The 27,938-nt window shown below is 37.7% G+C and overlaps 1 protein-coding gene across 2 annotated transcripts in view; it reads right to left on the bottom strand.

Moving 5' to 3' along the window:
* Nucleotides 1-27,938, bottom strand: part of VEPH1 (ventricular zone expressed PH domain containing 1) — a 243,943-nt gene that overhangs the window by 85,980 nt on the left and 130,025 nt on the right. For both annotated transcript variants that reach the window (XM_046003913.1, XM_046003914.1), the window contains exons 8-9: nucleotides 11,951-12,160; nucleotides 10,696-11,087 (exon numbers count right to left, since the gene is read on the bottom strand). In XM_046003913.1, the coding sequence (XP_045859869.1) occupies nucleotides 10,696-11,087; nucleotides 11,951-12,160 (602 nt within the window). The remainder of the gene's footprint in view (nucleotides 1-10,695; nucleotides 11,088-11,950; nucleotides 12,161-27,938) is intronic.

Raw genomic sequence — 27,938 nt, 5'->3', positions numbered from 1 at the left:
AACAACTTTCTTTTTTTTTTTCCCTCTAAGCAATTATAATACTTCTATTTATGGACACTCTATATTTTTCACTGGTTTTATTTCCTTCCTTACAGGCTACTAGGGTACCCAAAAGTAAATTTGCAAACTGCATTTAGCAATTGTGAAAAAAACTCCACAACTAATTGTACAGATGAAGCCACATCAAAAAGGGAAGGAAGGTCAAGGACTTGAGGACTTGGTGGAATTCTAAACCCTACAAGTCTGCCACTGAAGGGAGAGAGCCACAGGCATGGAAAAGCTCAAGAAAGAGACTGGCACACAGCAGATCCTAAAATGGGAAGAGAAATCCTCATAGCACTTGGCTTTGAAATCAGAGGGGTTGAATTTTGTGAGTATTTACAACCAGTGGTACTTAAAGCCTGGAACTTTAAAATTCAACAGGCTCAGTTCTGAGGGAGCCCAGAGGGTGATAGAAAGCTGAGTTTCTTTCCTTAAAAAGATAACACAGCAAACTGCCCATGATGATACAGCTTGAAAGCAGCAGTTTGAAAGGCATCTGAGATTTATAGAGGGGAGTGTTAGTTACTAATATCAGTGTTCACTAAGGGATATCTCCAGGAACAAAAAAGATGGCAGGTACTATTTCCCTCCCCCACCCCTCATCATAAACACAGAGCCACTTGTGGGAACCACTGCATTACCTGTATTCACTGCTTAACTTGCTTACACCACACCCCTCTCCAACCAGACCTGTCTCAGTCCCAGTACCAGAGATCCCTCCTTCCCCGAAGACCCACCCAAACTTTGCCAACACTGTCTCCTGACCTTCCACTAAGGTCATGTGCATTTGTTAAAACTGCACCTCCTTCCCATGCATGCTTTGTGGAGTGGCCTGGGCTGGTCTGAACTCCACTGTGGATGCACATTCCCCGTGGAGGAGGACCAGTGCCACCTAATTAAAAGTTCATGTGCTGCCCACCACTTTTTTTAAAAGATTTTATTTATTTATTTGACAGACAGAGATTACAACAATGGCAGGCGGGGGTTGGGGGAGGGAGAAGACTCCCTGCTCAGCAGAGAGCCAAATGTGGAGCTCCATCCCAGGACCCTGGGATCATGACCTGAGGCAAAGGCAGAGGCTTAATCCACTAAGCTACCCAGGCACCCCGGAAGAGACCTAAGCAAAATGGATATAGCTAACATGCCTGATAGAGAATTTAAAATAATGATCATAAAGATACTCACTGGACTTGAGAAAAGAGTGGAGGAAATCAGCTAGACACTTAACACAGAGATAAAAAAGAGCCAACAGAGATGAAGAACATAATAAATGAAACTAATAATACACTTGATAGAATAAACAGGATGGAAGAAGAAGAAGAAAAAATTAATGATCTAGAAGACAGAGTAATTGAAAGTAATCAAGTTGAACAAATGAGAGAAAAAAAGAATTATGTAAAATGAGAATAAACTTAGGGAACTCAGTAACTCCATCAAGTGTAATAACTTGCATTATAAGGATCCTAGAAAGAGAAGAGAAAGAAAAGGGGCCAGAACATTTATTTGAAGAAATAATAGCTGAGAATTTCCCAAATTTGGGGAAGGAAACAGATTTATAAATCTAGGAGGCACTCAGATTCCCCAACAAATTCAACCAAAGGAGGTCCTTTAATCCACAATAATTAAAATGGTAAAAGTAGTGATAGGGAAAAAAATTCTAAAAGCAGCAAGAGAAAAGAAGATAATCACATACAAGGGGAACCTCATAAGGCTATTAGCAGATTTTTCAGCAGAAAATTTGTAAGCCAGTGGCATGACATATTCAATGTGTTGAAAGGGAAAAATCTATAGCCAAGAATATTCTATCCAGCAAAGCTATCATTCAGAATAGAAATAGAAATAAACAGTTTTGCAGACTAACAAAAAAAATAAGGAGTTCATGACCACTAAATCAGGCCTACAAGAAATATTAAAGGCGATTCTGAGTGAAAAGGAAAGACCATAAGTGAGAGAATGAAAATTAGAACCACAAAGGAAATAAAATAAGCATGTCTGTAAAAGAAAATCAGTAAAGGTATTCACAAAATAAAAGGATATAAAATATGACACCATATGCTTCAAACATGAGAGGGAGAGGAGTAAAGGTTGGTTTTGGGGGCACCTGGGTGGCTCAGTTGGTTAAGTGGCTCACTCTTGATTTGGGCTCAGGTCATGATCTTGGGGTCATGAGATCAAGTCCTGCATCAGGCTCCACACTGAGCATAGAACCTTCTTGGAATTCTCTCTCTCTCTCTGCCCTTCCCCATCACTACTCACTTTCTCTTTCTCTCTCTCTAAAGAAAAGAAGAATAGGTTTGAAATTAAACAATAATGAACTTAATATAGACTGCTATATCCAGAAGATGTTATATAGAAACCTAATAGCAACTACAAATAAAAACCAATAACAGTATACAAAGAATAGACAAAAGAATCCAAGTATTTTGCTAAAACAACAAAAACCCAGCAACCATGAAAGAGAGAAAGAGAAGAAAGGATCAGAGAAAAACTGCAAAAACAACCATAAAATAAATAAGAAAATGGTAATAATTTCATTCCTATCAATTTACTTTGAATATAAATGGACTACACACTCTAATCAAAAGACATAGAGTGATAGAGTGGATAAAGAAATAAGATCCATCTATTAGAGAGTTACTTCACACCTAAAGACACATGCAGATTGAAAATGGAGGGATAAAGAAATACTTATATGCAAATGGAAGTGACAAGAAAGCCAGAGTAACAATACTTATACCAAAACAAAAACAAAAACAAAAAAAACACCTAGACTTTAAAACAAAAACTGTAACAAAAAACAAAGAAGGACACTATATATTCATAGGGAACATTCCAATAAGAAGATATAATAATTGTAAATATTTATGCGCCCAACATGGGAGCACCCAAATACAAAAAAGCAGCTAATAACAAATATAAAATATGTCATCGATAGTAATACAATAATAGTAGGGGACTTTAACATCAATGGACAGGTCATCCAACAGAAAATCAACAAGAAAACAGTGACTTTGAATGACACATTAGACCAGAGGGATCTAATAGATATATTCGGAACATTCCATCCTAAAGCAGCAGAATGCACATTCTTTTCAAGGCACAGGAAACATTCTCCACAATAGATCACATATTAGGCCACAAAACAAGTCTCAACAAATTCAAAAAGACTGAAATCATTCCACACCTTTTCTGACCAAAACACTGTGAAACTAGAAATCAATGACAAGAAAAATCTGGAAAGAACACAAATAGATGGAGGTTAAATAACATGCTCCTAAACAATGAATGGGTCAACAAAGAATTCAACAAGAAAATTAAAAAATATATATGGAGACAAAAGAAAATGAAAACACAGCCATCCAAAATTTCTAGGATGCCACAAGAGTGGTTCCAAGAGGAAAGTTTATAGGAATAAAGGCCTACCTCAAGAAGCAAGAAAAATCTCAAATCAACAACCTAATCTTATACCTTAAAGGAGCTAGGAAAAAGAAGAACAAATAAAACCCAAAACCAGTAGAAGGAAGGAAATGATGAATATTAGAGCAGAAATAAATGATATAGAAACCAAAAAAAAAAAAAAAAACAAAACAAAACAAAACAAAAAAAACAGATCAATGAAACCAGGAGCTGGTTCTTTGAAAAGATCAACAGAATTGATAAACTTTTAGCCAGACTCATCAGAGAGAAAGAGCAAACTCCAATAAACAAAATCACAAATGAAAGAGGAAAATAACAATCAATACCTCAGAAATACAAATAACTGAAGAGAATATCATGAAAAACTATATGCCAAAAAATTAGGCCACCTAGAATAAATGGATAAATTTCTAGAAATGTACAGCCTACCAAAAGTAAAGCAGGAAGAAATAGAACATTTGAACAGACTGATTACCAGCAAGGAGATTGAATCAGTAATAAAAAAACAAATATAAAAACAAAAAAATCTCCCAACAAACAAAAACCTAGGATCAGACCACTTCATAGGTAAAGTTTACCAAACATTTAAAGAAGAGTTAATATCTATTCTTCTGAAACTATTCTAAGAAATATAAGAAGGAGGAAATTTTCTAAATTCATTCCAGGAGGTCCTTATCACCCTGATTCCAAAATCAGATAAAGACACCACAAAAAAAGAGAATTTCAGGCAAACATCACTCATGAACATAGATGCAAAAATTCTCAACAACATACTAGCAAACTGAAATCAACAATACATTTTTAAAAAATTATCCACCATGATCAAGTGGGATTTATTCCTGCTATGCAAGGGTGACTCAATATTTACATATCAATCAATATGACATATCACATTAACAAGAGGCTGGATAAAAACCATACAATCATTTCAGTAGATGTAGAAAAACATTTGACAAAGTACAATATCCATTTATGGTAAAAGCCCTCAACAAAGTAAGTTTAGAGTGAACATACCTTGAAATAATAAAGGCTACCTGTGAAAAACCTGAAGCCAACATCATATCCAATGGGAAAAACTGAGAGCTTTCCCCCTAAGATCAGGAATAATATAAGGATGTCTACTCTCACCATTTTTATTCAACATAGTACTGGAAGTCCTAGAGACCAGACAACAAAAAGAAATAAAGTCTCCCAAATTGGTAAGAAAGAAGTAAATAATTCACTATTTTGCAGTTGACACAATATTATATATCAAAAACCCCAAATATTCCACCAAAAACCCACTAAAACTGATAAATGAATTCAGTAAACTTGTAGGATACAAAATCAATGTGCAGAAATCTGTTGCATTTCTATACACCGATAATGCAGCAACAGAAAGAGAAATTAAGAAAACAATCCCATTTACAATTGCACCAAAAATAATAAGATACCTAGGAATAAACCTAACAAAAGAGGTGAAAGACCTATACTCTGAAAACCATAAAACGTTGATGAAAGAAATCAAAGATGACACCAAGAAATGGAAAGGCATTCCATGCTCATGGATTAGGAAAATAAATATGTTAAAAAGTCTATATTACCCAAAATAATCTATACATTTAATGCAATCCCTATCAAAATACCAACAGCATTTTTCACAGAACTAGAAGAAACAATGCTAAACTTGGTGTGAACAACAAAAGACCTTGAATAGGCAAAGCAATTTTGAAAAAGCAAAGCAAAGCTGGGTATCACAATTTCAAGCTCTATTACAAAGCTATAATCATCATAAACAGTATGGTAGTGGCACAAAAATAGACACATAGATCAATAGAACTGAATAGAAAACCCAGAAATAAACCCACAATTACATGGTCAATTAATCTTTGGCAAAGTAAGAAAGAATATCCAATGGGAAAAAGACAGTCTCTTCAACAAATGGTGCTGGGAAAACTGGACAGCTACGTGGAAAACAATGAAATGGGACCACTTTCTTACACCATACACAAAAATGCACTCAAAATGGATTAAAGACCTAAACGTGGGGCCTGAAGCCATAAAAATCCTAGAACACAGGAACCAATGTTTCAGACATCGGTTGTAGCAACATTTCTCTAGATATGTCTCCTGAGGCAAGGGAAACAAAACCAAAAATTAACTATTGGGACTATATAAAAATAAAAAGCTTCTGCACAGCCAAGGAAACAATCAACAAAAGTAAGATACCTTACTGAAAAATGGGAGAAGATATTTACAAATGACATATCTGATAAAAGATTAGAATAAAAAATATATAAATATATAACTCAACATCGCCCACAAAAAATCCAATTTAAAAATGGACAGAAGGGGAGCACCTGCGTGGCTCAGTGGGTTAAAGCCTCTGCCTTTGGCTCAGGTCATGATCTCAGGGTTCTGGGATTGAGCCCCGCATCAGGCTCTCTGCTCAGCAGGAAGCCTACTTCCTCCCTCTCTCTGCCTGCCTCTCTGCCTACTTGTGATCTCTGTCAAATAAATAAATAAAAATTTTTTTAAAAAGTTTAAAAAAAATGGACAGAGACATGAAGCCATGTTTCCAAAGAAGACATCCAGGTGGCTAATAGACACATGAAAAGATGCTCAATATCACTCATTATCAGGGAAATGTGAATCAAAACTATATGAGGTATCACCTCACACCTGCAGGAATGGCTAAATTAAAAAAACCAGGAAACAAATGTTGGCAAGGAGATGGAGAAAAAGGAAATCTCTTGCATTGTTGGTGGGAATGCAAACTGGTGCAGCCACTGTGGAAAGAGTATGGAGGTTCCTCAGAATGTTAAAGACAGGGGCACCTGGGTGGCTCAGTGGGTTAAGCCTCTGCCTTCGGCTCAGGTCATGATCTCAGGGTCCTGGGATTGAGCCTCGAAGAGGCTCTCTGCTCAGTGGGGAGCCTGCTTCCTTCTCTCTCTCTGCCTGCCTCTCTGTCTACTTATGACCTCTCTCTCTGTCAAAAAAAAAAAAATGTTGAAGACAGAACTACCCTATGATTGAGCAATGGTGCTACTGTGCATTTACCCCAAAATACAAAAATATTCATTAAAAGTAATAAATACATCCCTATGACTTTAGGAGTGTTATTTACAATAGCCAAATTATGGAAGCAGCTCAAGTGTTCATTGGTCAATGAATGAATAGAGAAGTGGTATATATATACAGCAGAATACTATTCAGCCACAAAAAGAATGAAATCTTGCCATTTGCCATGACATGGATCAGTGTATATTGCTAAGCAGATTAAGTCAGTCAGAGAAAGACAAATTCCATACAATTTCACTCATATGTGGAATTTAAGAAACAAAACACACACGCAAAGGAACGAGAGAGAGAGAAAGAAAGCAAGAAACAGACTCTTAACTATGGAGAACAGACTGATGGTTACCAGGGAGGAGGTGGGTGGGGGGATGGGTGAAATAGGTGATGGGGATTTAGGAGTATAATTGTGATGAGTACGGGGTGATATATGTAAGTGCTGAATCATTATGTTGCATACCTGAAACTAATATAACGCTGTATGTTAACTATATTGGAATTAAAATAGAAAAAAAAGTAAAAAAAAAAATCTCCTCAAGGATACATGATCCTAATCCCATGACTAAACCACTCTATTTTAAAAAAGAAAGACCCTTCCTCCAGAACCATTCTATGAATGAGTGTTACATCACCCTCCAGATTAGACCAACCAAGGAGAGAGGTAAGGACTGGGTTGCCTTTGCCTCCTTGGTTGTCCCAGCATGCGGTTGGACTTGACTACATACAAAATTTCAATTAAAAAATTTATTTGTGATTTATTATGAAACAGCACCTGCTTCTTGATAATTATAATGAACTTTTATTTTTGTATATTCTCATATCTGTTCAAGTTGAAAAATCACCTCCTGTCAGTCTATTAGAGAAAGGACGACATTACTAGCTTTAAAATTAGCTTTCTGCAAGTCAGACTTGCTGATATGCTCTACAGATGGGATGTATTTTCACCCAATCAGGGAATACTTCAAAGTGCACCAAAGCCGCATTGATGGGTTCTTGTAAGCTTTTATATCATCCTTTATAGAACACCAGTGATGGGCTGGATTTTCAAGGATTTATTTCAATATCATGCGTTTTTGGATTTTTTTTTTTTTTTAACCTCAGATCATTTTTGTTCACATAAAGGAATTCTAGTGATTCGGATATTTAAAATGCCCTTTAGCTGATGAACTAAATTCCTTCAGTCTTGCATGTAAATACAATCAGGCAGTGATGTCAGACAATTCCTCTATGAATACCTGAATTTCCAGGGTTGGCTAACCCGCACCCACATCAGAGGCCTCGAGGGCCCAGGAGAGAATTACTGACTTGGGAATAACAGGCTCCTTCATAACCAAAATGACACTGCTGACCTAACCTCAGGAAGACTGGGGTTTTTACACTTTTTCCAGACACGATGATAGATTTATGCTGCTGTATTTATACTCCATTGCCTGCCCCCTCTCTGATTAACAGCATGCAATACCAGGATGGTTGACTGAGGATAAGAATGGCATTTGTGATCTTGATTCACCTCATACTGAATTCTGCCGGACTCTGACTCGTGAGGTTCCTGTTCTTTCAACACAGTTTATTACTACAGTATTAGGTTGAACCCTATGAGAGTGATGTTTTTGTAGGCCAAAGTAAGGGAGTCAGATGTCAGTATCGGTTTTTTTCATACGATTCAAAACGATACCAAAAGAACTTCTTTAAAGTATTGTTTTATCATTTTTCTTATGGTACAGACATTATGACATCAGTCTAAAATTATTCTTACTACACTGTTGTTGTTGTTTCCTGATGGCCATTTGTCTTTTTTAACTCTAAATGTTGTGGAAGTGGTTTTTATGCTTCTTCCCTTTGTTTCTTGATTACTTTGCATAATTCAGCAAGAAAGGCCAAATGTGCCTTTTTTACACCAACAACACATAACACAGTTTCTCAGCCTAAATCTTTCTTCAATAAATTTTTAAGGATAGAAATGTGATATTGTTGAGCTGAGTGATCTCGTGACAGCAAGCAAAACTGTGTCAGCCAGATGACTGCTGGCTTTCTTCTGAATGGTTTACGCAATCTCGGGAATAATAACAACACGTCCCCTGCAGTTAGCACGAGTCCTTTCTCGGTGGGTGTATTTATAGTGAGTCATATAAATGTTTAATCCCTCATGCATATCTCTGTGCAAGGAATTTTCCAGGAACTTCCAGGAAATTACAAAAATGTGAATAAATTCCAAAATGTCAACTTAAAAAAATGTATACTCAAAATATGTATATATATAGGCCATCCCCGGTAGGGAACATCAAAAGAAAATATCTCTCAGTTTTTGTTTGTTTTTAGTAAAGATGATGGATTCAATCAATATTTCAGGAAAAAAAATCCAAGTCACTCTCAAACTCCCAAAATAATTCAAGGCAATAAGAAATATCATGTATTTTTGACAACTAGATGCTTGAAGTAACTGCAGGATTTCCACACATTTTCACAAGATTAAAACTCACCATACAGCACAGCTTCAACACTTTAAGCTAAACTTAAAAAACAAAACCATCTAGCAGATGGAAATATGTCTAACTTTATATTTGCTACAGACTTCCTCTCTTAAGCTTGGCAATTCACTTAACCTCTTTTACATTAAATTCTCCAACCTGTGCATTAAATACACAGAGTATTGGTGAAATGCAAAATTAGTAAAGAGTTTGTGTTGAGTTTTACTGATTTTAGTTACTCCTAAGTCTTGCTATACTTAACTACCCAACACTCCTATTGAATATGAGCAATCTCACTTTTATTGTCACCATTTAAAAAAAAAAGAAAGAATTGTAAGCAATAAATTAAAAACCTCTGAAAATGTCAGATTCTGCAGATATGCAGACAATATTTGTCATTACCAAATGCTTGAATCCCCCTTTCCCTTTGTTAGCATGAGAATACATTCTTTCCTATGATTTGGAGTAGGAGAAGGGATAGTAAGTAGCGTATGGAAAATAGGACCCTCCTAGTACCAACCCCAAAGGGGATGACAGTCAGTGCGTGGGGGAATGTGAATTGGATTCACAGTGTTTCTTTCTGGGAGACACACTGTCTAGCTTTTCCTAGGGGGGTAGCCTGTGAAAAGCTGTCAGGTCCAACAAGAAGGCTAGGACCTTCATCTAAATCTCAAGGGAATATCATGGCTGATAACGGAGAAGGACTGCGAGAAAACCCTAATTAGCTGACAGTGTCTTCAAAACATCCAAATCTGTTCAACCCACTACCAGAAAGATGAGCTTGCCCTGGGTACTCTTCCATTTTAGTATCTGTGCCTCAAACCTATCATCTCTTCCAGGAACAGGGCACAAAATTTAAGAAGTACGAGAAAATTTAGTTGTCAAAACAAATACTATTTAAAAAAAATGAAAACGAATGCAAAAAGTTCATGATGAAACAAGAGATCACAATTTAAAATGGAAACATGATCAATATTACCTCTTGATCCTTTTGCCTCTGCTCCAGTATGGCTTTGCTAGACATACTGATCCTGTCTTTACTTAAAACGTTACTGAGGTTTTCTGGTACCTCCTTAAATTGTGCACCCAAGGGAAGTCCCGTTTCCTGGCATCTTTTTCTTTGTTCTCTGTTTTCTGACTAGCTCACACTCTCGTTGGTTCCTGACAGATACCATCTCCTATGATTTTTCTCCAAGAGGCCAGGGATTGTCTCTCTTTGGGTCACAGCCAAATCCCACACGAAGCTGAATTTTTAGCACAGTGCCTGGCACACAGTAGCTGCTTCATACATGCTGCTGAATGATTGGGAGAAAAAGCTCTTGGAGCTCCTTGCTGTGTCTGGCTTCCTTGCATGCTTATGTGGTTGGGAAAATGTCTCTGACTGGACCACTACCCCAGAGCCCACTTTTGTGAACGCGGATCCTTCCAGGAGTTTCCTAAACACTAGGGACAGAGAACCAGGATCAATATATTTTGAGGTTTGAAAAAAATTTGAGTCGGTGAACTTAAGTGCACCTAAGTAGATTCAAATAGAAATAAAAAAGATGATTGACCTTATTAGGGGGAAAAGCAATTAAAATATTGTGAGGGTGTTTTCAGACTATCTGTTTTGCAAAAAAAAAAATCCAGGGTATGGTAATTTTTATGATTTAAGACTTTTTCCCCCCCAGGGGTGTCTGAAATTTCTCACATTTAGGGTGTTCAGAGCACATACCTTCAATGGTACACTGATCGGGGACTGGAATCTTCTTTCCGATTTCCACAGCATATGCTTTTACTTTACTGAAGTTTTCCTTTAAGTGCAAGTAGAGCTTATCTTGGTATTCTACAGGACTTGTTTCTGGAGTTTCTTCCTGGCAGTTTTCTTTAACTGTTTCTGGCAAAATCTCTGATTCTGTATGCATAATACTTGGGTGTGAAACTGAAGAATGTCCCAGCTGTGATCTGTCAGAGTTTGCCTTAAAGGGCAACTTATCATTTCCTTGGCGAAGTGGGTCTGTTTCTGAAAGAAAGAAGCTGGTTGGCTTATCTTCACTCTCTACAACTTCCTCATCATCTGAACTCTCGTTTTTCATTAGTGCAGTATGCAAAGCCAAACTCTTTGACCTGCAATACAAACAAAAAGCCAAGACAGGTAAAGAAGCCGAGCTAGAACTCACTGAGAAGGAAAAGAAAGGATAATAACAGTTGGGAAAAATGACTTCCTCTAGAATGTGAAACTGAGAATTGGTGCTATTAACAGATTTGATAAAAACGCAGATCAGCAACAAGTTACATAGTAAGCCAAATCCTTGAAGATCCAGGCCACCTCCAGAAACAGACATTAAAAAGTCAATTTCATGGCAAAACTAACTGGAAAATAGTAGACTTTATATTCTTACAAAGACTTTATAAATATAAAGACTTTATATTTATATTTCATACTTGAATATATTCTTTCCCCCCTACTTTTGCTTCTGCCTTTTCATCAGAAAACAAGAGAGGCTTTTGACAGTCATTCTCAAAATAGCACATCTATAGGGGCGCTTGGGTGGCTCAGTCGGTTCAGTGTCTGTCTTCGGTTCGGGTCATGATCCCAAGGTGTTGGGATGGATCCCCACAACATGCTCCCTGCTCAGTGTGGAGCCTGCTTCTCCCTTTTCCTTTGCTTGCTTTTCTGCCTGTTTGTGCTCTCTGATAAATAAATAAATAAATAAAATCTTTAAAAGATATATATAGCACATCTATATTTAATGTATTTTTAAAAAATAAGCTACAGATTTGTTTACCGTCTGTATTCTCCTTTTAATAATAATAAAAAATAAAGTAAGCTTCTTTGGATAATGGCAGCATGGTGAATGCCATTTCATTCACGGACTTTGGGTGCTATTTTAAAGATATTTAAAAACCACCCCATAACAGTGCAATAACATAATTTCTAGCAAACATGAAGTGCATTCTTTAAAAAACCAGCCAATCAAAGCTTATACCTGTTAAATCTAATGTCCTTTCTTTCTTCCTTAGAAAATTGGCCCAAACTGTATCTTCTGATAGAGCTGGGAGTATTGCTCTCAGCATTTATTTTGTCTTCAAAAGCCTGTATTTTAACTTGCAGCTTTTCCTGGTCTTCATTTTCAGCCAAAGTGAGTTTGATTTTTTCCAGCTTCTCAGGGATTTCAACCTCAGTGCTTGGTTTCTTCCTAAAGGAATAAAAATCATTGCATTAAATGATGGTCACATATACCCTCAAGATAGTGTTACTCTCTATTTAACTGTTTTTTATTCAAAATGGAACAATTTACCGGATAAATTTTTGATTAGTCATTTAGCAAATGTTTATTGAGTAACTACAATGGACATAGGATATTTTTTAAAAGATTTTGTTTTTAAGTAATCTCTACACCCAACATGGGGCTTGAACTCATAACCCCAAGATAAAGAGCCACATGCTCTACACACTGACCTTGGGGTCCCCATTTTTTTTTTAAAGAAAATTATATTTGTTCCAGTTTCTGTCATATGCATTTTTCTGTGGTAGGAAATGTGCTCATTATAGTCACCATCCCTGCCAGCCCATCACTGGGATCTCCCATGTACCTTTTTCTTTATGGATGCCTGCTATTCCTCTATAAATACACCCAAACTGATTATAGATTTATTCTATAAAAGACCATTCTATTCAATGGGTGTGTGATCTAAATCTTTGGAGAACATTTCTTTGGAGCTGCTGAGGTCACCCTACTTTGTGTGATGGCCTACCACTGTTATGGGGCCATTTGCAAGCCCTTGCATTATACAACCATCATGAACTGACAGATATGTAGCCTGCTAGTGGGCGCAGTGTGGGTGGAAGACTTTTTTCATGCAACGACACAGATCCTCTTCAGCTTCTGATTAGCCCTAACATTACAGATCACTCTAGGTATGATCTGAACCCTTTGCTCAATCTTGCCTACACTGATACTCACACTCTAGGGCTCTTTGTTGCAGCCAATAGCGAATTGATCTGTGTGCTAAACTTCCTTCTCTTTGGGGTGCCTGGGTGGCTCAGTGGATTAAAGCCTCTACCTTCAGCTCAGGTCATGATCCCAGGGTCCTGCATCAGGACCCTGCCTGAGCCCTGCATCAGGCTCTCTGCTCAGCAGGGAACCTACTTCCCCCCTCTCTCTCTGCCTACTTGTGATCTCTGTCTGTCAAATAAATAAATAAATAAATAAATAAATAAATAAACCTCCTTCTCTTTAAAAAAAAAATTTTTTTTTTGAGTATAGTTGAAACACCATGTTACATTACTTTCAGGTGAATAATGGACATAGAGCTTTGAAATTCTTTCTATTGCTTCTTCTGCTAGAAGTGTATAAACATTGGCGTGTGTGTGCCAACTTTACATTAGAAGGAGTTTTTTAAGAATTCAGAGAATAAAAAGCAGTTTGTATGGTTATCTACCCTATTCTTATCCAGTTCTACAAAAGCATGGCTTTCACAGGAAATTAATGCCAGATATTTTTTAGAAAAATTTTAAGGGGTGATTTTTTTGTGCTGGAATTGATAGAACATTTCAAATGGACTGTATAAACTCATGGTGCTGTTAATTTTATGGCAATCAGTGTGATTCTTTTATATTATGAAATAAGAAAAACCTTTCTATTGGGCCTCAATCCCAGGACCCTAGGATCATGACCTGAGCTAAAGGCAGATGCTTAACTGACTGAGCCACCCAGGCATTCCAAATTTTTATTAAACAATCACTATGAATATAATATGGGATTATTATTCCTTCTTTATAAATATAAGGGTTAATAACCCCTAGAAATCCACTTATCAAGACGGCTTAATAATTCTGTCGGTTCGTCTGTGTGTATTTACCTGGCTGGACCTCTTTATTATTTTTTTCCTAGAGATTACTGAAAATGGCCTCAAACATACAAAATGATCCTGGCTTTTTCAAATATATGGCTATTTCCCCCTAAGGGCCAAGGTAAACCTGGCATAGTACATAGGTAAGAGTGAGAAAATATAATTCTGGTTTTTCTAATGGCACTGCTTTTTAGGGAAAATCAACATGAAAGTGCTGGTGACAGTTTTTTCCAATTACACTCCACACATTCTGGGGCCATGTGTGTGGTGGGCACTGGGAAAAGTTGGTTGGCAGCTTTCCTGGCTGGCCCAGAGAGGAGTACTGGTTTTACAGGAGGGTTCATAGTTTTGGGGCCCTCAGTTTTTAGAATTCCCATTAGTCCAGCCCAGGGGCAGATGTAATTGGTGCCACTGGGAAAGCAAGTAGATCATCATTTAAGAAACCAAGATATTGTTTATTTTCTAATAAAATATTGCTGAGAAAACTTAAATACATATTTATGTAATTTTTATAGGCTTCCTATAGTTTTGCATACATAATGCAAAATTTATTATCTATATCATGCTTCATTGAAATATACATGAATAGATTTCAAGAATCAGTACATGGGAATAAAGGCTAATCATGAACATGTTTTCCTTTATGATATATATGATACTGGCTGCCCACAACAGATGGGAGGTTTTGACATCTTCCAGCCAGATGATTCTAAAAATTGAATTTTTACTCCTGTTATAAATGAAACAAAGAGAGTACTATCACTGGATGTTATTTTACAAACCATGATGATTATTAAGGTTATTTTTAAAAGATCCAATGGGACTTCTGGGGAAGATGATGGAGTAGGAAGATCCTAAACTCACCTTGTCCCAAGGATACAGCTAGATAACACCCACATCAATGTAAATAACCCAAAAAATGACCTAAAGATTGGCAGAACAGAATCTCTACAGCTAAATACAGAGAAAAGTCCACACTGAAGAGGGTAGGAAGGGTAGAGACATGGTGGAGGCTAAATGGACCCATGGGACTGTCCAAGGAGGAAGGGAAACCATGGGCATGAAGAGAAGAAACAGACCCTCACAACAAGCACCCGGGGCTGGGAAACCCACACAAGTAAGATGAATCCCCAACATTTGGTTTTGGAAACCACAGGGGAATAATCCTGTGAGTTCTTGTGATGGGGGTTTAACACCTGGAACTTTAAAAATCAGCAGGCTCCACTCTGGGAGAGCCAGAGGGCAAGAGGAAACCAATTCCCTGCCCTTAAAGAGACAGCACGACAAACAGCTCTGTAGAGATACAGCCTAGAAGTAGCAATTTGAAAAACGTTTGGGGTACCTGGGAAGATTTATTTACTAATCTCAGAGAATGTGCTGGAGGAGCAGGCATCTTTAAGAGACTTCTCCAGGGACAAAGGAACTCACAAGCACAACTTCCCTCTCCTGCTCCCCAGCCTAGACACATGAACACCTGTGGGAACCAGCACAGCACGACCACTCTCACCTAATTTGCTGGCAGCATGTCCCACCCCTGTGTTCTCCTATAGACATGACCCCTTTAGTCCTGCTGCAGTTTTCTAAAGCAATTCAAGGTCCATTCCCACAACACTCCTGCATGAAGCATGTTAACACTGTAAGTTCCACCCCCACATTCTCCTGCAAAACCACCCCCAGTGGGTTGGGGGCAGGCATCTGGTCCGAATGCAGGCACTAACTACCAATAAACCTTCTCAAGGGACAACATAGGAAAGCACATTGCTAATCAATTCTACTGCATCTCTGGCAAATTCCTGGTCTGACTCATCTCAAGACCAAGGCAGACCCAAACTGACCCAATAACAACACAGGTACCACACACTGTCCACAATAGGCAAAGAGAGATGGGGTTGAAAGCAAAAGTGGCTCAGCCAAAGTAGTGGGGCACATTCAACACACATAGGAGACATGCATGAAGTAACATATTCTGGTGAAGAAGGCACATTGCACTGCAGGGCACTACAGGACCTCTTCTTCATAAGGCCAATACTTTCAAGATCAGGAAATGCAGCTAACTTTCCCAACACATAGAAAGAGCACAAAGAGGAGCACCTGAGTGTCTCAGTCAGTTAAGTGCCCAACTCTTGGTTTTGGCTTAGGTCAAGATCTCAGAGGGTCATGGGATTAAGCCCTATGTTAGGAGTCCATGCTCAGCTGGGAGTCTGCTTGAAAGATTCCCTCACTCTGCCCCTTCCCCCATCAAATAAAGAAATCTTAAAAAAAAAAAAAAAAAGAAAGAAAAGGAGCATGAAGAGTTAGACAAATGGAGGAGATAGGGAAATATGTTCACAATGAAGACCAGGACAAAGTCACAGGAAGAGAGCTAAATGAAATAGAGGTGAGTAATGCTCATAAAGAAAGAAAAGAATAGAGGACCTCAGTGAAACCCTTAACAAAGAGATAGAAAATATAAGAAAGAACTAATCAGAGATGAAAAACTCAATAACTGAAAGTAAAAATACACTAGAGAGAATAAATAGTAGACTAGAAGAAGCAGAAGAACAGATCAGCAACCCAGAATACAGATTAATAGAAAGCAATCAAGCTGAAGAGGAGAGAGAAGAAAGAAGAAGTAGAAGTAGAAGAAGAAGAAGAAGAAGACGATGATGACGACGACGACTTAGAGAACTCTGCAACACCATCAAGCACAGTTACATTTAAATATAGGGATACAAGAAGGAGAAAAGAGAGAAAAGGGGGAAGAAATTTTATTTGAGGAAATAATAGCTGAAAATTTCCCAATCTGGGGAAGGAAACAGAAATCTGGAACAGATGGGCACAGAGAACTCCCAACAAAATCAACTCAAGGAGTTCCACACAAAGACACTTAGTAACTTAAATGGCAAAAAGTAGTGATAAAGAGAGAATTTTAAAAACAGCAAGAGGAAAGAAAACATTACATACAAGGTAGTCTCTATAAAGTTATCAGCTGATTTTTCAGCAGAAACTTGGAAGACTAGAAGAGAGTGGCATAATATATTAAAAGTGTTGAAAGAAAAAAACCTCTAATTAAGAATACTCTATCCACCAAAGCTATTGTTCAGAATAGAAGAAGGAGATATAAACTCACGACACAAACTGAGGGTTGCTGGGAGGTGGGGGGGGTGGAAATAGGGTGGTGGGTTATGGACAGTGGGGAGGGTAAATGCTATGGTGAGTGCTGTGAAATGTGCAAGTCTGATGATTCACAGACCTATACCCCTGGAGCAAATAATACACTATATGTTAATTTAAAGAAAAAAGAAAAAAAAAACTGCTGGGAAAAAAAAGGGGGGGAGAGGTAAAGATTTTTACAAAAGTAAAAAGAATTCATGACCACTAAATCAGTCTGACAAGAAATGTTAAAGGGGACTCTTTGAGTGGAAAGAAAAAAGACCTAAGTAGGTGTAAGAAAAGTAGGAATCATAAAAGCAGTAAAATTCATCTTATCTATAAAAATTAGTCAAGCAACACAAAAAATAAAAGGATATGAAATTTGACACTGTATACCTAAAATGTGGGGATAAAGGAGTAAAAACTGGTTCATATTTACAGGGTCATCAATTTAATATAGACCATTATGCATAAGATATTATATACAGACCTAATGGTACCCACAAATCAAAAACCAGTAACAGATATGCAGTAACAACAAAAAAGGCAAGGAATCCAAGTGTATTACTAAACAAAATCAGCAAGCCATGAGAGAGAAGAGCAAGAGAAGAAAGGAACAGAGAAAAACTGCAAAAACAACCAAAAAAACAAATAACAAAATGGCAATAAATACATTCCTATCAATATTTACTTTGAATATAAATGGACTAAACACCCCAATCAAAAGACATAGAGTGATAAAGTGGATAAAGAAACAAGACCCATCCAAATGTTGCCTACAAGAGATTTATTTCACACCTAAAGACACATCTACAGATTGAATATGAAGGGATGGAAAATCAGTTATCATGCAAATAGAAGTTGAAAGAAAGCTGGAGTAGCAATACTTATGTAAAATAGACTTTAAAACAAAGACTGTAACAAGAGACAAAGAAACACACTATATAATCATAAAGGGAACAATACAATGAGAAGATATAACAGTTGTAAATAACAGCTGTAAATATGCACCCAATGTGGGAGCACCCAAATACAAAAAAGCAGCTAATAACAAATATAAATATGTCACTGATAATAATATAATCATTATTGGGGGCACCTGGGTGGCTCAGTGGGTTAAGCCTCTGCCTTCAGCTCAGGTCATGATCTCAGTGCCCTGGGATCCAGCCCCACATCAGGCTTTCTGCTCAGCAAGACACCTGTTTCTCCTCTCTCTCTGCCTGCTTCTCTGCCTACTTGTGATCTCTCTGTGTGTGTCAAATAAATAAATAAAATATTTTAAAAATACAATCATTATTGTATTATGTATGTATGTATGTATGCATGTGATTTTAAAACTCCATAGACATCAATGAACAGGTCATCCAAAAGAAAATCCACAAGAAAACAGTGACTTTGAATGACACATTGGATCAGAGGGATCTAACTGATATATTCAGAACATTCCATCCTAGAGCAGCAGAATGCACATTCTTTTCAAGGGCACACAGAACATTCTCCAGAATAATTCACATATTAGGTGACAAAGGAAGCTGCAACAAATTCAAAAAGACTGAAGTCATTCCATGCATCTTTTCTGACCACAACACTGTAAAACTAGAAATCAACAATAAGAAAAATCTGGAAAGAACACAAATACATGGAGGTTAAATAACATGCTCCTAAACAATGAATGGGTCAACCCAGAATTCAACAAGAAAATAAAAAATATATATGTATACACAGAAGAAAATGAAAACACAACAGTCCAAAACCCTTAAGATGCAAAAAAAGTGGTTTCATAGCAATAAAGACCGACCTCAAGAAGCAAGGAATATCTCAAATGAACAACCTGATCTTACACCTAAAGAAGCTAGAAAAAGAAGGACAAACAAAATCCAAAACCAGTAGAAGGAAGGAAATGATAAAGATTAGAGCAGAAACAAATGAAATATAAACTAAAACAAAACAAAACAAAAAGCAGTGGAACAGATCAATGAAACCAGGCTCTGGTTCTTTAAGAAGAAAAACAAAATTAATAAACCTTTAGCCAGAGTCATAAAGAGAGAGAGAGAGATCAAACAAACTCTAGCATTCAGAAATGAAAGACGAGAAATAACAACTGACAGCACAGAAATACAAAGGATTATAGGAGCATTTTATGAAAACTTTATGCCAACAAACAGGACAACCTAGGGGAAAAAAAAGGATAAATTCCTAGTAACATAAAGCCTTCTAAAACTGACCCAGGAAGAAATAGAAAATGTGAAGAGACCAAATATTAGTAATGAAATTGAATGAGTAATCAAAGAACTCTCAACAAATAAGAGTCCAGAGTGCAGAGAGCTTCAAAGATAATTCTACATCTAAATAAGAGTTAATACTTATTCTTCTCAAACTATTTACAAAAAAAAAAAAAAGAAGAGGAAGGAAAGTTTCCAAATTCATTCTATGAGGCTAGCATTATCCTGATATCAAAACCAGATAAATACACACACACACACACACACACACACACACACACACACAGAAGAGATCAATATCTCAGATGACTACAAATGCAAAAATCCTCACCAGAATACTAGGAAACTGAATCCAACAATACATTAATAAAATCATGCATCACAATCAAGTGGGATTTATTCATGAGATGCAAGAGTAGTTCAATATTCATAAATCAATCAATGTGATACACACATAATCAAGAGAAAGAATAAAAACTATATGATCATTTAAATAGATGCAGAAAAGACATTTGACAAAGTATAACATCTATTCATCATTAAAACCTCCCACAAAGTAGGTTTAGAGGGAACATACCTCAACATAATAAAGGTCATATATGAAAAAACAGCAAACATCACGCTCCATGGTAAAACACTGAGAACTTTTCCCCTAACATCAGGAATAAGAAAAGGACAGTCAACTCTCATCACTTTTATTCAATATAGTATTGGAAGTTCCAGCCACAGCAATCAGACAAGAAAAAGAAATAAAAGACATCCAAATTGGTAAGGAGGAAATAAAGCATTTACTATTTGTAGATGACATGATACTATATATTAAAAAGTCTAACAATGCCACCAAAAAAACCCAAAAAACAAAAAACAAAACTACAACAAACCCTACTAGAACTGATAAATGAATTCAGTAAAGTTGAAGGATACAAAATCAATATACAGGAATCAGTTGCATTTCTATACAACAACAAAGTAGAAGAAAGAGAAATTTTTAAAAAATCCTATTTACAGTTGCACCAAAACAATAAAATACATAGGAATAAACTTAACCAAGAAGGCAAAAGACCTGTACTCTGAAAACTATGAAACACTGATGAAGGAAATTGAAGACGACAAAAATAAATTGAAATATATCCCATATTCATGGATTGGAAGAATAAATATTGTTAAAATATCCATACCTCCCAAAACAATCTACAGATTTAATGCCATCCCTATCAAATATCAATAGCATTTTTCTCAGAACTAGAACAAATAATCCTGAAACTGGTATGGAAACACAAAAGACTTGGAGCAACTGAAGTAATCTTGAAAAAGAACCAAACTGGAGGTATCACAATCCTAGTTTTCAAGATATACAACAAATCTATAGTAATCAAAACAGTATGGTACTGACACAAAAATACACACATAGATCAAAGGAACAGAATAGAGCCCAAAAGGAAACCCATGATTAGATGGTCCATTAATCTTTGACAAAGGAGACAAGAAGATGCAATAGGAAAGTCTCTTGAACAAACTGGATAGCCACATGCAAAATAATGAAACTGGACCAATTTCCCACATCATGCACAATAAACTCAAAATAGATTAAAGACTTAAAATGAGACCTAGAACCATAGAAGCCCTAGAAGAGAACACAGGTAGGATTTTCTCTGCCATCTGCCATAGCAACATTTTTCTAGATGGGTCCCGTGAGGAGGCAAGGGAAACAAAACCAAACATAAACTATTGGGACTACATCAAAATAAAAAGCTTCTGTACAGTCAAGGAAACAATCAATAAAACTAAAAGGCAACCTGCTGAATGGGAGAAGATATTTGCAAATGATATATCCATTAGTATCCAAAATATATAAAGAACTTATACAACTCAACACCAAACATATAATCTAATTAAAAAATGGGCAGAAGACATGAACAGACAATTCTCCAAAGAAGACATCCAGATGGCCAACAGACACATGAAAAAGAGATGCTCAACATCTCTCATTATCAGGGAAATGCAAATCAAAACCACAATGAGTTATCACTTAACACCTAACAGTATGGCTAAATTCAATACCCCAAAACAACAAGTGTTGGTAAAAATGTAGAGGAAGAGGAATTCCTTTGTACTGTTGTAGGAAAGCAAACTGATACAGCCACTATGGAAAACAGTTTGGAGGTTTCTCAGAAAGTTAAAAACAGAAATACCATGTGATCTAGTAGTTCTACTACTGGGTATTTACCCAAAGGTAAAAAAACATGGATTCAAAGATACATGGCCCCCTATGTTTATTACAGCATTATTTATAATAACCATATTATAGAAGCAGCCCAAGTATCTATCCATAGATGAGTGGATAGAGAAGTGATGTGTATATATTTATAATAGAACATTACTCACTTCAAGTTTTTGAACCTTATTTCAGAAATTTCCATAATTGGGATTATTAAAACTTAATGATTTTTTAAGGCATAAAGTACACTCAATATGCATACATTAGATATTGAGCATTATGCAAATTTTAAAATCTAAAAACATATAACTTACTAGAAAGAATTTCTCACAAACTCACAATTTTTTTTCTTTCTACATAAAGCTCTGGGTTGTAACAACAGTTAAGAGCAGTTTCTTCCAAAAAACTTTGAATTTCATGTGACTATAGTAAATGCTCCTAGATAATTTTATTGGATCAGTTTCTGGCTTAAAAAAAAATATATATATATATACATATATATATATATTTTTTACTTAGAGAGATCTTCATTTCATTTTGTGTAGTTTTTTTATATCAACTTCCCTATCTATATAATAGGGAAAACAACTGTACTTAACTCATAATATTGCTGCAAAGATGAAATAACAGAATGAAGCATTGTTCCTAACAGATAACACACTGCTCAAAAGATGTTAGATTTTATTAGTATGACTGTTATTATTAACTGATATTTTTTTATTGTTATTATTATTATTATTCCTTTGGAAACTTCATCAGCCTTGTCTGTTAATATGTAGAGAACACATCAGTGGTCTAGACCCAGGCAGACCAATATTCCATATCCTGGAGGGAATTAATGTCCCCTGGAGAGTGCCATGACAACAGACTTTAGGAGAGGACAGTCAGCTCCCTTTCTCTGCCCCTGTCTCTAGTTACCAGGGGTTGGCTATGAAGCCAGCAGTCAGACCTCTCGTAGCTGTGGGTATGACTTCTTTCATTCTCAGATTGCCTTGTAACATCCCTCGGAGGGGATTTTGTGCATGAGAGAAGTTATGGGTTATCCCTATACATTTACTCACCCCAAGAGGGGCAAGTCAGGTAGGTATTTTTAGGGTAGGGTTGCCTGGTAAAATACAGGATACCCAATAAAATTTGAATTTCAAATCAACAACCTAATTTTTTTGGTGTGAGTATACCCCTAGTGGGATATACTAAAAGTGTATAATACTATACTAAAATGATTATACCAAAAAATTATTTGTTCTTTATCTGAAATTCAGCTGGGTGTCCTGTACTTCTATTTGTTAAATCTGTCTGGGGTAAAGCCCTGCTGCTTGGTGGGCAGGGACCTGTACTGTTCATCTTTGTTTCCTTGGATCTGGCACAATGCTTGACACACACAGGTACCTGAAGTGTTTGTTGATTAAATGAATACAGATCACCTTGGTTTCCTAAGCCAGCCTACTCTCTGGGTCCCCCAAACCTCCTGAGTTCTACTAGATGACCATGAGGCACTGGCCACTTCTCCTGGCTTATAGGGGGTAGAGGGTGGGATGGTATCATTTGGTAAATATCAAATGTAGAGAAGCAGAGAGCAAGAATAGGAGTAAAATGAGGGATTTGTAAAAGGCCAAATAGGAAGAGTGAAGAAATGACAATAAAATATCGGGGCCAGAGAAGTGATCGCTATATTTGAGGTTGATGAGCATTACTGAGAAGTAGAATTCTCGCCACAAAGACTTTCTTTTATACACAATCTTCCTCGTTTTCATGATTTGGAGCTTTGTTAACTTAGAAGTCAGGGGCCAGGGGTGGTCATGAAGAGTCACCAAGGCAGCCAGAGCCACAAGACGGACCAAAGAGAACTTTTTGTCACTGGTCATCGAGCCACCTGGGTCTTGTTACAGAATTTTGCTGGCAGGGAGTTAGGACACATTTTGGTTCCAATAGGTTGGAAGGTCAGGAAATAGTGGAAAGAAGTTTGAGTTTATAGTAAACATTCATGCTCCTTCACTTTTCCTAGATTTAAAATTTGGTCTAAAAAGGCAGGAGAGAATTTGTTCAGGACCAAAATCTTTTCTGGAGATAAACTCTTTTTTCCTTGGAGAGCAAAGAAATGCTTCACAAATGCAAAAGTGTGGATGGAGCCATGTGTCCTGAGTGTGTTTACTTGTGGGGGATGGAGGTAGGGGCTGGTGGGTTGGGCTCATGCAGGGGGTTGTTATTTCTCTTCCATTTGTCACTTTTAACTCGAGGTAATTTTACAGAAATCTTTGTCAGAGTTCTATAATCCCCTAAATATTAACTTGGCTTTAACTCAACACGCCACATTTAAGAGGCTCAGATGATTACAGTTGAACCCGTTCTGGTCTTTTTGCCAAAGTAAAGTTTTTAAAAGTACCTCTAGGGATGCTCAGGGGGAGGCCAAATTACCTCCCTCTGGCGTGAGCATGACTCCCCTTGGAAACAAATTAGCCCGTGGGCAGCTAGCTCACTGCTGTCACTAAGCCTAAAGATGAGACTATGAAGCTGGCAGGGGTGGAGAGACTGGCAGCCTCTCTTCCTGGCTCCTTAGGTCAAAGAAAAATAATGTTAGTTAAAGTTTGATGATCTTGGCTTATGATCCCATGTCCAGAATATGTACTCCTGCAAAGTTCAGTTTGTTAGAAGAGAAGTAGGAGAACATGATGGATCAAATTCACAATGGAGTCCTAAATTCTTAGGATGTTGTGTTCCTTCCTCTTTATCAATTTCTTGGCTCATCAGTCATCATAAGAATGACAGAGAATCTCCCAGCTCCACAGCACTCTTCTGTTTTGGGACTGTAAGAAGTAAACAGTGAAGGAACAGCCACACTCCAATACTACAGGAAAGGACAATGAGAAGTCTGATACCCTAGTCTGCTTCTGACCTGCTTCATGGTTAAGACCAGAGACCAGTAGATGCCCGGTTATATGCGGACCAGTCACTCCACTGGTACAACTTTGCCTCAAATGAAACAACTCTATGGTTTATTTCACTCACACAAGATATTTTTAGAGGGTTCTGAAAAAGAGATGGTTGTGGGGAAATGAACTGAACATAGTCTTACAGGGAAGGTTTGTGACTCCAATTTCCTGTTTATTTGTGATGTGGTAAATCCCTTTATAAATCTAAGTCTCATTTTTATCCTATAAAAATGGGGTTAATGATATAGTACCATCAGATTGTTGAAAGAATCATATGATGGATTTGACAGTGTAGCGCACACAGAATGGGCATGAAAAAGTCAAATGACAAAACTCTGGGTGGCTGCTAGGTTGTGAGGACATGTGACACCAAAGGAAGGTGGCTTATGTAGGCGATACCAAACTTGGAGGATGAGCTTCTCTTACTCACAGCTGGGGGGGACCATACAATGCTCTTACTCCCATGGCATCTTAAAGAGTACGGACAAAAGGATAGTGAACCTTGCTACTGGGATGCAGAAATAGTTGGTTAAAAACAACAACAACAACTCTGTACAGTAAGCATAAATTCTGAGCAATTGTAGACAGAGAATTCCTTGCAGTTAGAAGAAAAATTGAAAACTCTGTTATGAGGAAGTGACTGTTCTAACACAGACGATCCGCCATTTGCTTACTTTTCATTCAGCCCACAGGAGAGAGAATGGAATATGGAAAAAGGATGAGCAAAAAGTGCAAAGCCCCTGCCCTCAATGTGGGCTCACAGGGCCAGCAGTGTCAGTATCACCTTGCAAGTTGTGGAAAGGCAGAAATTCAAGAGCCACCCCAGACCTACTGAATCAGAATGTGCATTTTAACACAATCCCCGGGTACCCCACTGGCACAATCAAGTTGGAGAAGCAAATGGCCCAGACAATGAAAGAACAGAGTCTGAATGAGACCAGGATCCGGGCATTCCCCTTGAAAATGCTGAGAAGGATTTCACTAATTCTGCAGCGAGGTGAGACTTAACCCATGCATTACTTGGAGCTGGTGTGTGGTAAACTGTTTGTGGTTCCCACCTCATAGCTTTGTCTTCCTCAGGCTGCTGGAGGCCTTTATCGATTCTGAGGTAAATGTACCTTGTCAGTTTGGCCATTGTGGGAGGTTCAGATGTGCCCTAAGTCTTTAGCCAGGATTCCCAGGACTAGAGTGGGCAGGCCAGCCTTAACAGAAGGCTGCTGGGTCCTAACACGTCATCTGGATGTGACGCAAGTTACAAAAGCACTTTGTCAACATAAAGTAACATAAAAATATGAAGTAGTAATGTCATTACAACATTTTGAATCAGGAGTAAGAACGTAAGAACTGTAAAAATACCATGCTCCTCTTTTTCTAGGCTAACATTACTATCTTGGGGATTGTAAGTGTGTAACGGGGTTAAAGTGAGGGCATCTACCATGAAAATGCAATCATGGGGCCTGCAGAGGAAAAAAGTGGAGACACTGTCACTTACCAGCTTTTGACACTAGAAGGACAGGAAAATGACTAAGTATTTCTTTTTGATACACCCTCTCAGAGGTTCCACCACAAATATGATCTCTTATCCCATTTTTATTGGTTTAAATGGATAGCTACCTAGAAATGGGGCGATATAGTCAGTCAAATCATACCACTGACTGAGTAGGGGACAGAACACTACACAAAATGCTGTGATTCAAACACTGTCTACCTAGAATTCAGCATTTGCCTATAGCCAAGTCTAGCCAACAGCCTTCATCCTATACAAAGTCCACCTTTTGACTCATGGTAAAACTGAATATCATTAAGAACTATTTTTCCCACAATAGTTGATCTCCGTCATGGCTGAAGTGTTGTGTTCACTCTCTCTCATTTATTAAAGCTCTTTCTTTAGGTCCCAAAAGAAGGTTCAGAGAGCAAAATATTAGTAACTGAAGAGAGTTCCAAGCTTTGCCTGGGTTCAGCTGCATTGAAGATCTAAAGCAATGATTCTCAAACTACCTGTGGCACAGAACAAGCTGTTTGATAATTTAATTTTCAGATGTCACAGACCAATATTTTTGTGAAATACAATAAAAATAAATCACCAGAGAAATAAAAGGAAGAAAACAAAGACATACAGAGTATAAGCCCGCTGATCATTCATTGGATGTTGCACCAATGTCAAATTGCTATAAAAATTCTAAACTCTTATTTTCAATCTCTGTAGTAACCTTGTTATAGGTCAGTAAGGAATAGTTTGCAGACTGGTGTTGGTTCATGAGCTATGGTTTCAGTAGCTCTGGGATAATGGACGTGCTAAGGGAAAGCACCTACGATAACGCCCACCTGGAACAGAGTATTAATGCTAACAGTTAATACTTAGTGAGGGCTTTCTATGAATGAGCCACTCACCGTTCAAGTTTGCTGCACGTATTACTTCTTACATAATCCAGTGAGGCAAGTCCTATTACTATCACCATTTACAGATGGAGAAGCTTAGGCACAGAGGAGTCAGGAACTTACTGAAGGTCGACAAGTAAACCCAGCCGGAAGTATCCTTCTCTAGAGCACACCCATGTGACATCGCTCTCCTACTGCCTCTATGAAGCTGTTTGGTTCAGGTTGCATCTGAATCTACCCCAGGGGTAAATAATACATATAATGGCATTGGTGATAGTGCAGTCCCCAACAGAAGTCATTGTACCCTCACATCTCTGAGTAACATCCTATGGGAGTAGACACCAGAACAGAGTTGACATATAATCATTGAACAACCCTTCACAGGGATCTGAAAAATGAATTTTGGCATCCCCTATAACCAAAACTGAAAAGGTGTTCAAAACTCAGGAAATGAGATGTGAATAGCAAACTCAGAGTTCAATTATGGTTGATTCCCAAAAAGCAGCTAGAAAGGGTTACCTCTCCTGCAAGAGGCTATGGAGGGTCAAGTCCTTCCCACCTCTTCTTCCACAAGTGCACTTTTCCCTTTTCTCCAGGCTAAAGCTTTGGTGTTTCCTGTCTTGTTTGAAATAGGAAGCCAAGCCGTAGGAGCTCGATGAAAAGCTCTTTCCCTTTTTGGTGTGTCTTGGGTTTTTAAACACTTCTGTGTTACAGGCCAGGATCCCCTGCCTAAGCTGCAATTGCCCAGGCTCCCACTCCTTAGCAGGTCTGCCCTGCCTCCCATCTCCACCCCTCTTTGTCCACACTTCCAGAGCCAGCCCCTCTGGGGCCTCACTCTCCTTGGGCTTGCTTCATTGTCTCCAAAGCCGATAATGATGTCTCCCACCTCCATCTCTTGCTGATAAAAGAATTCCTGAAATACCTTTACAGACCTTCACATCCCATAAATGCTGCTTTAAGGAAGGACAAATGGTGGAGTAAATGAACAACACATGGAACATAAATGGTACCACATGTCAGACTTATTCTCATCGGTGAGAAGAGGGGCGAAAAACCCCAAAGCCCTTCCTTCCCTATGCATGGAGCAAAGCAGCCACAGCTACTGCCACAAATAGCTGTTACAATTCACTTTTTAGACAATGGCCAGCGTAGAACTTTCTAGAATGAAAAGATATACTGTTTTTTTATTAAAACTCTGGTTACCTTGGTGGGGCGAAATTACATTCAGTTTTCCTAAGCA

This window comes from Meles meles, chromosome 4 (genome assembly GCF_922984935.1).
Source record: "Meles meles chromosome 4, mMelMel3.1 paternal haplotype, whole genome shotgun sequence".
NCBI lineage: Eukaryota > Metazoa > Chordata > Mammalia > Carnivora > Mustelidae > Meles > Meles meles.
Note: the sequence above shows the minus strand (reverse complement) of the source record. Positions and strands in the feature narration are given on the sequence as shown.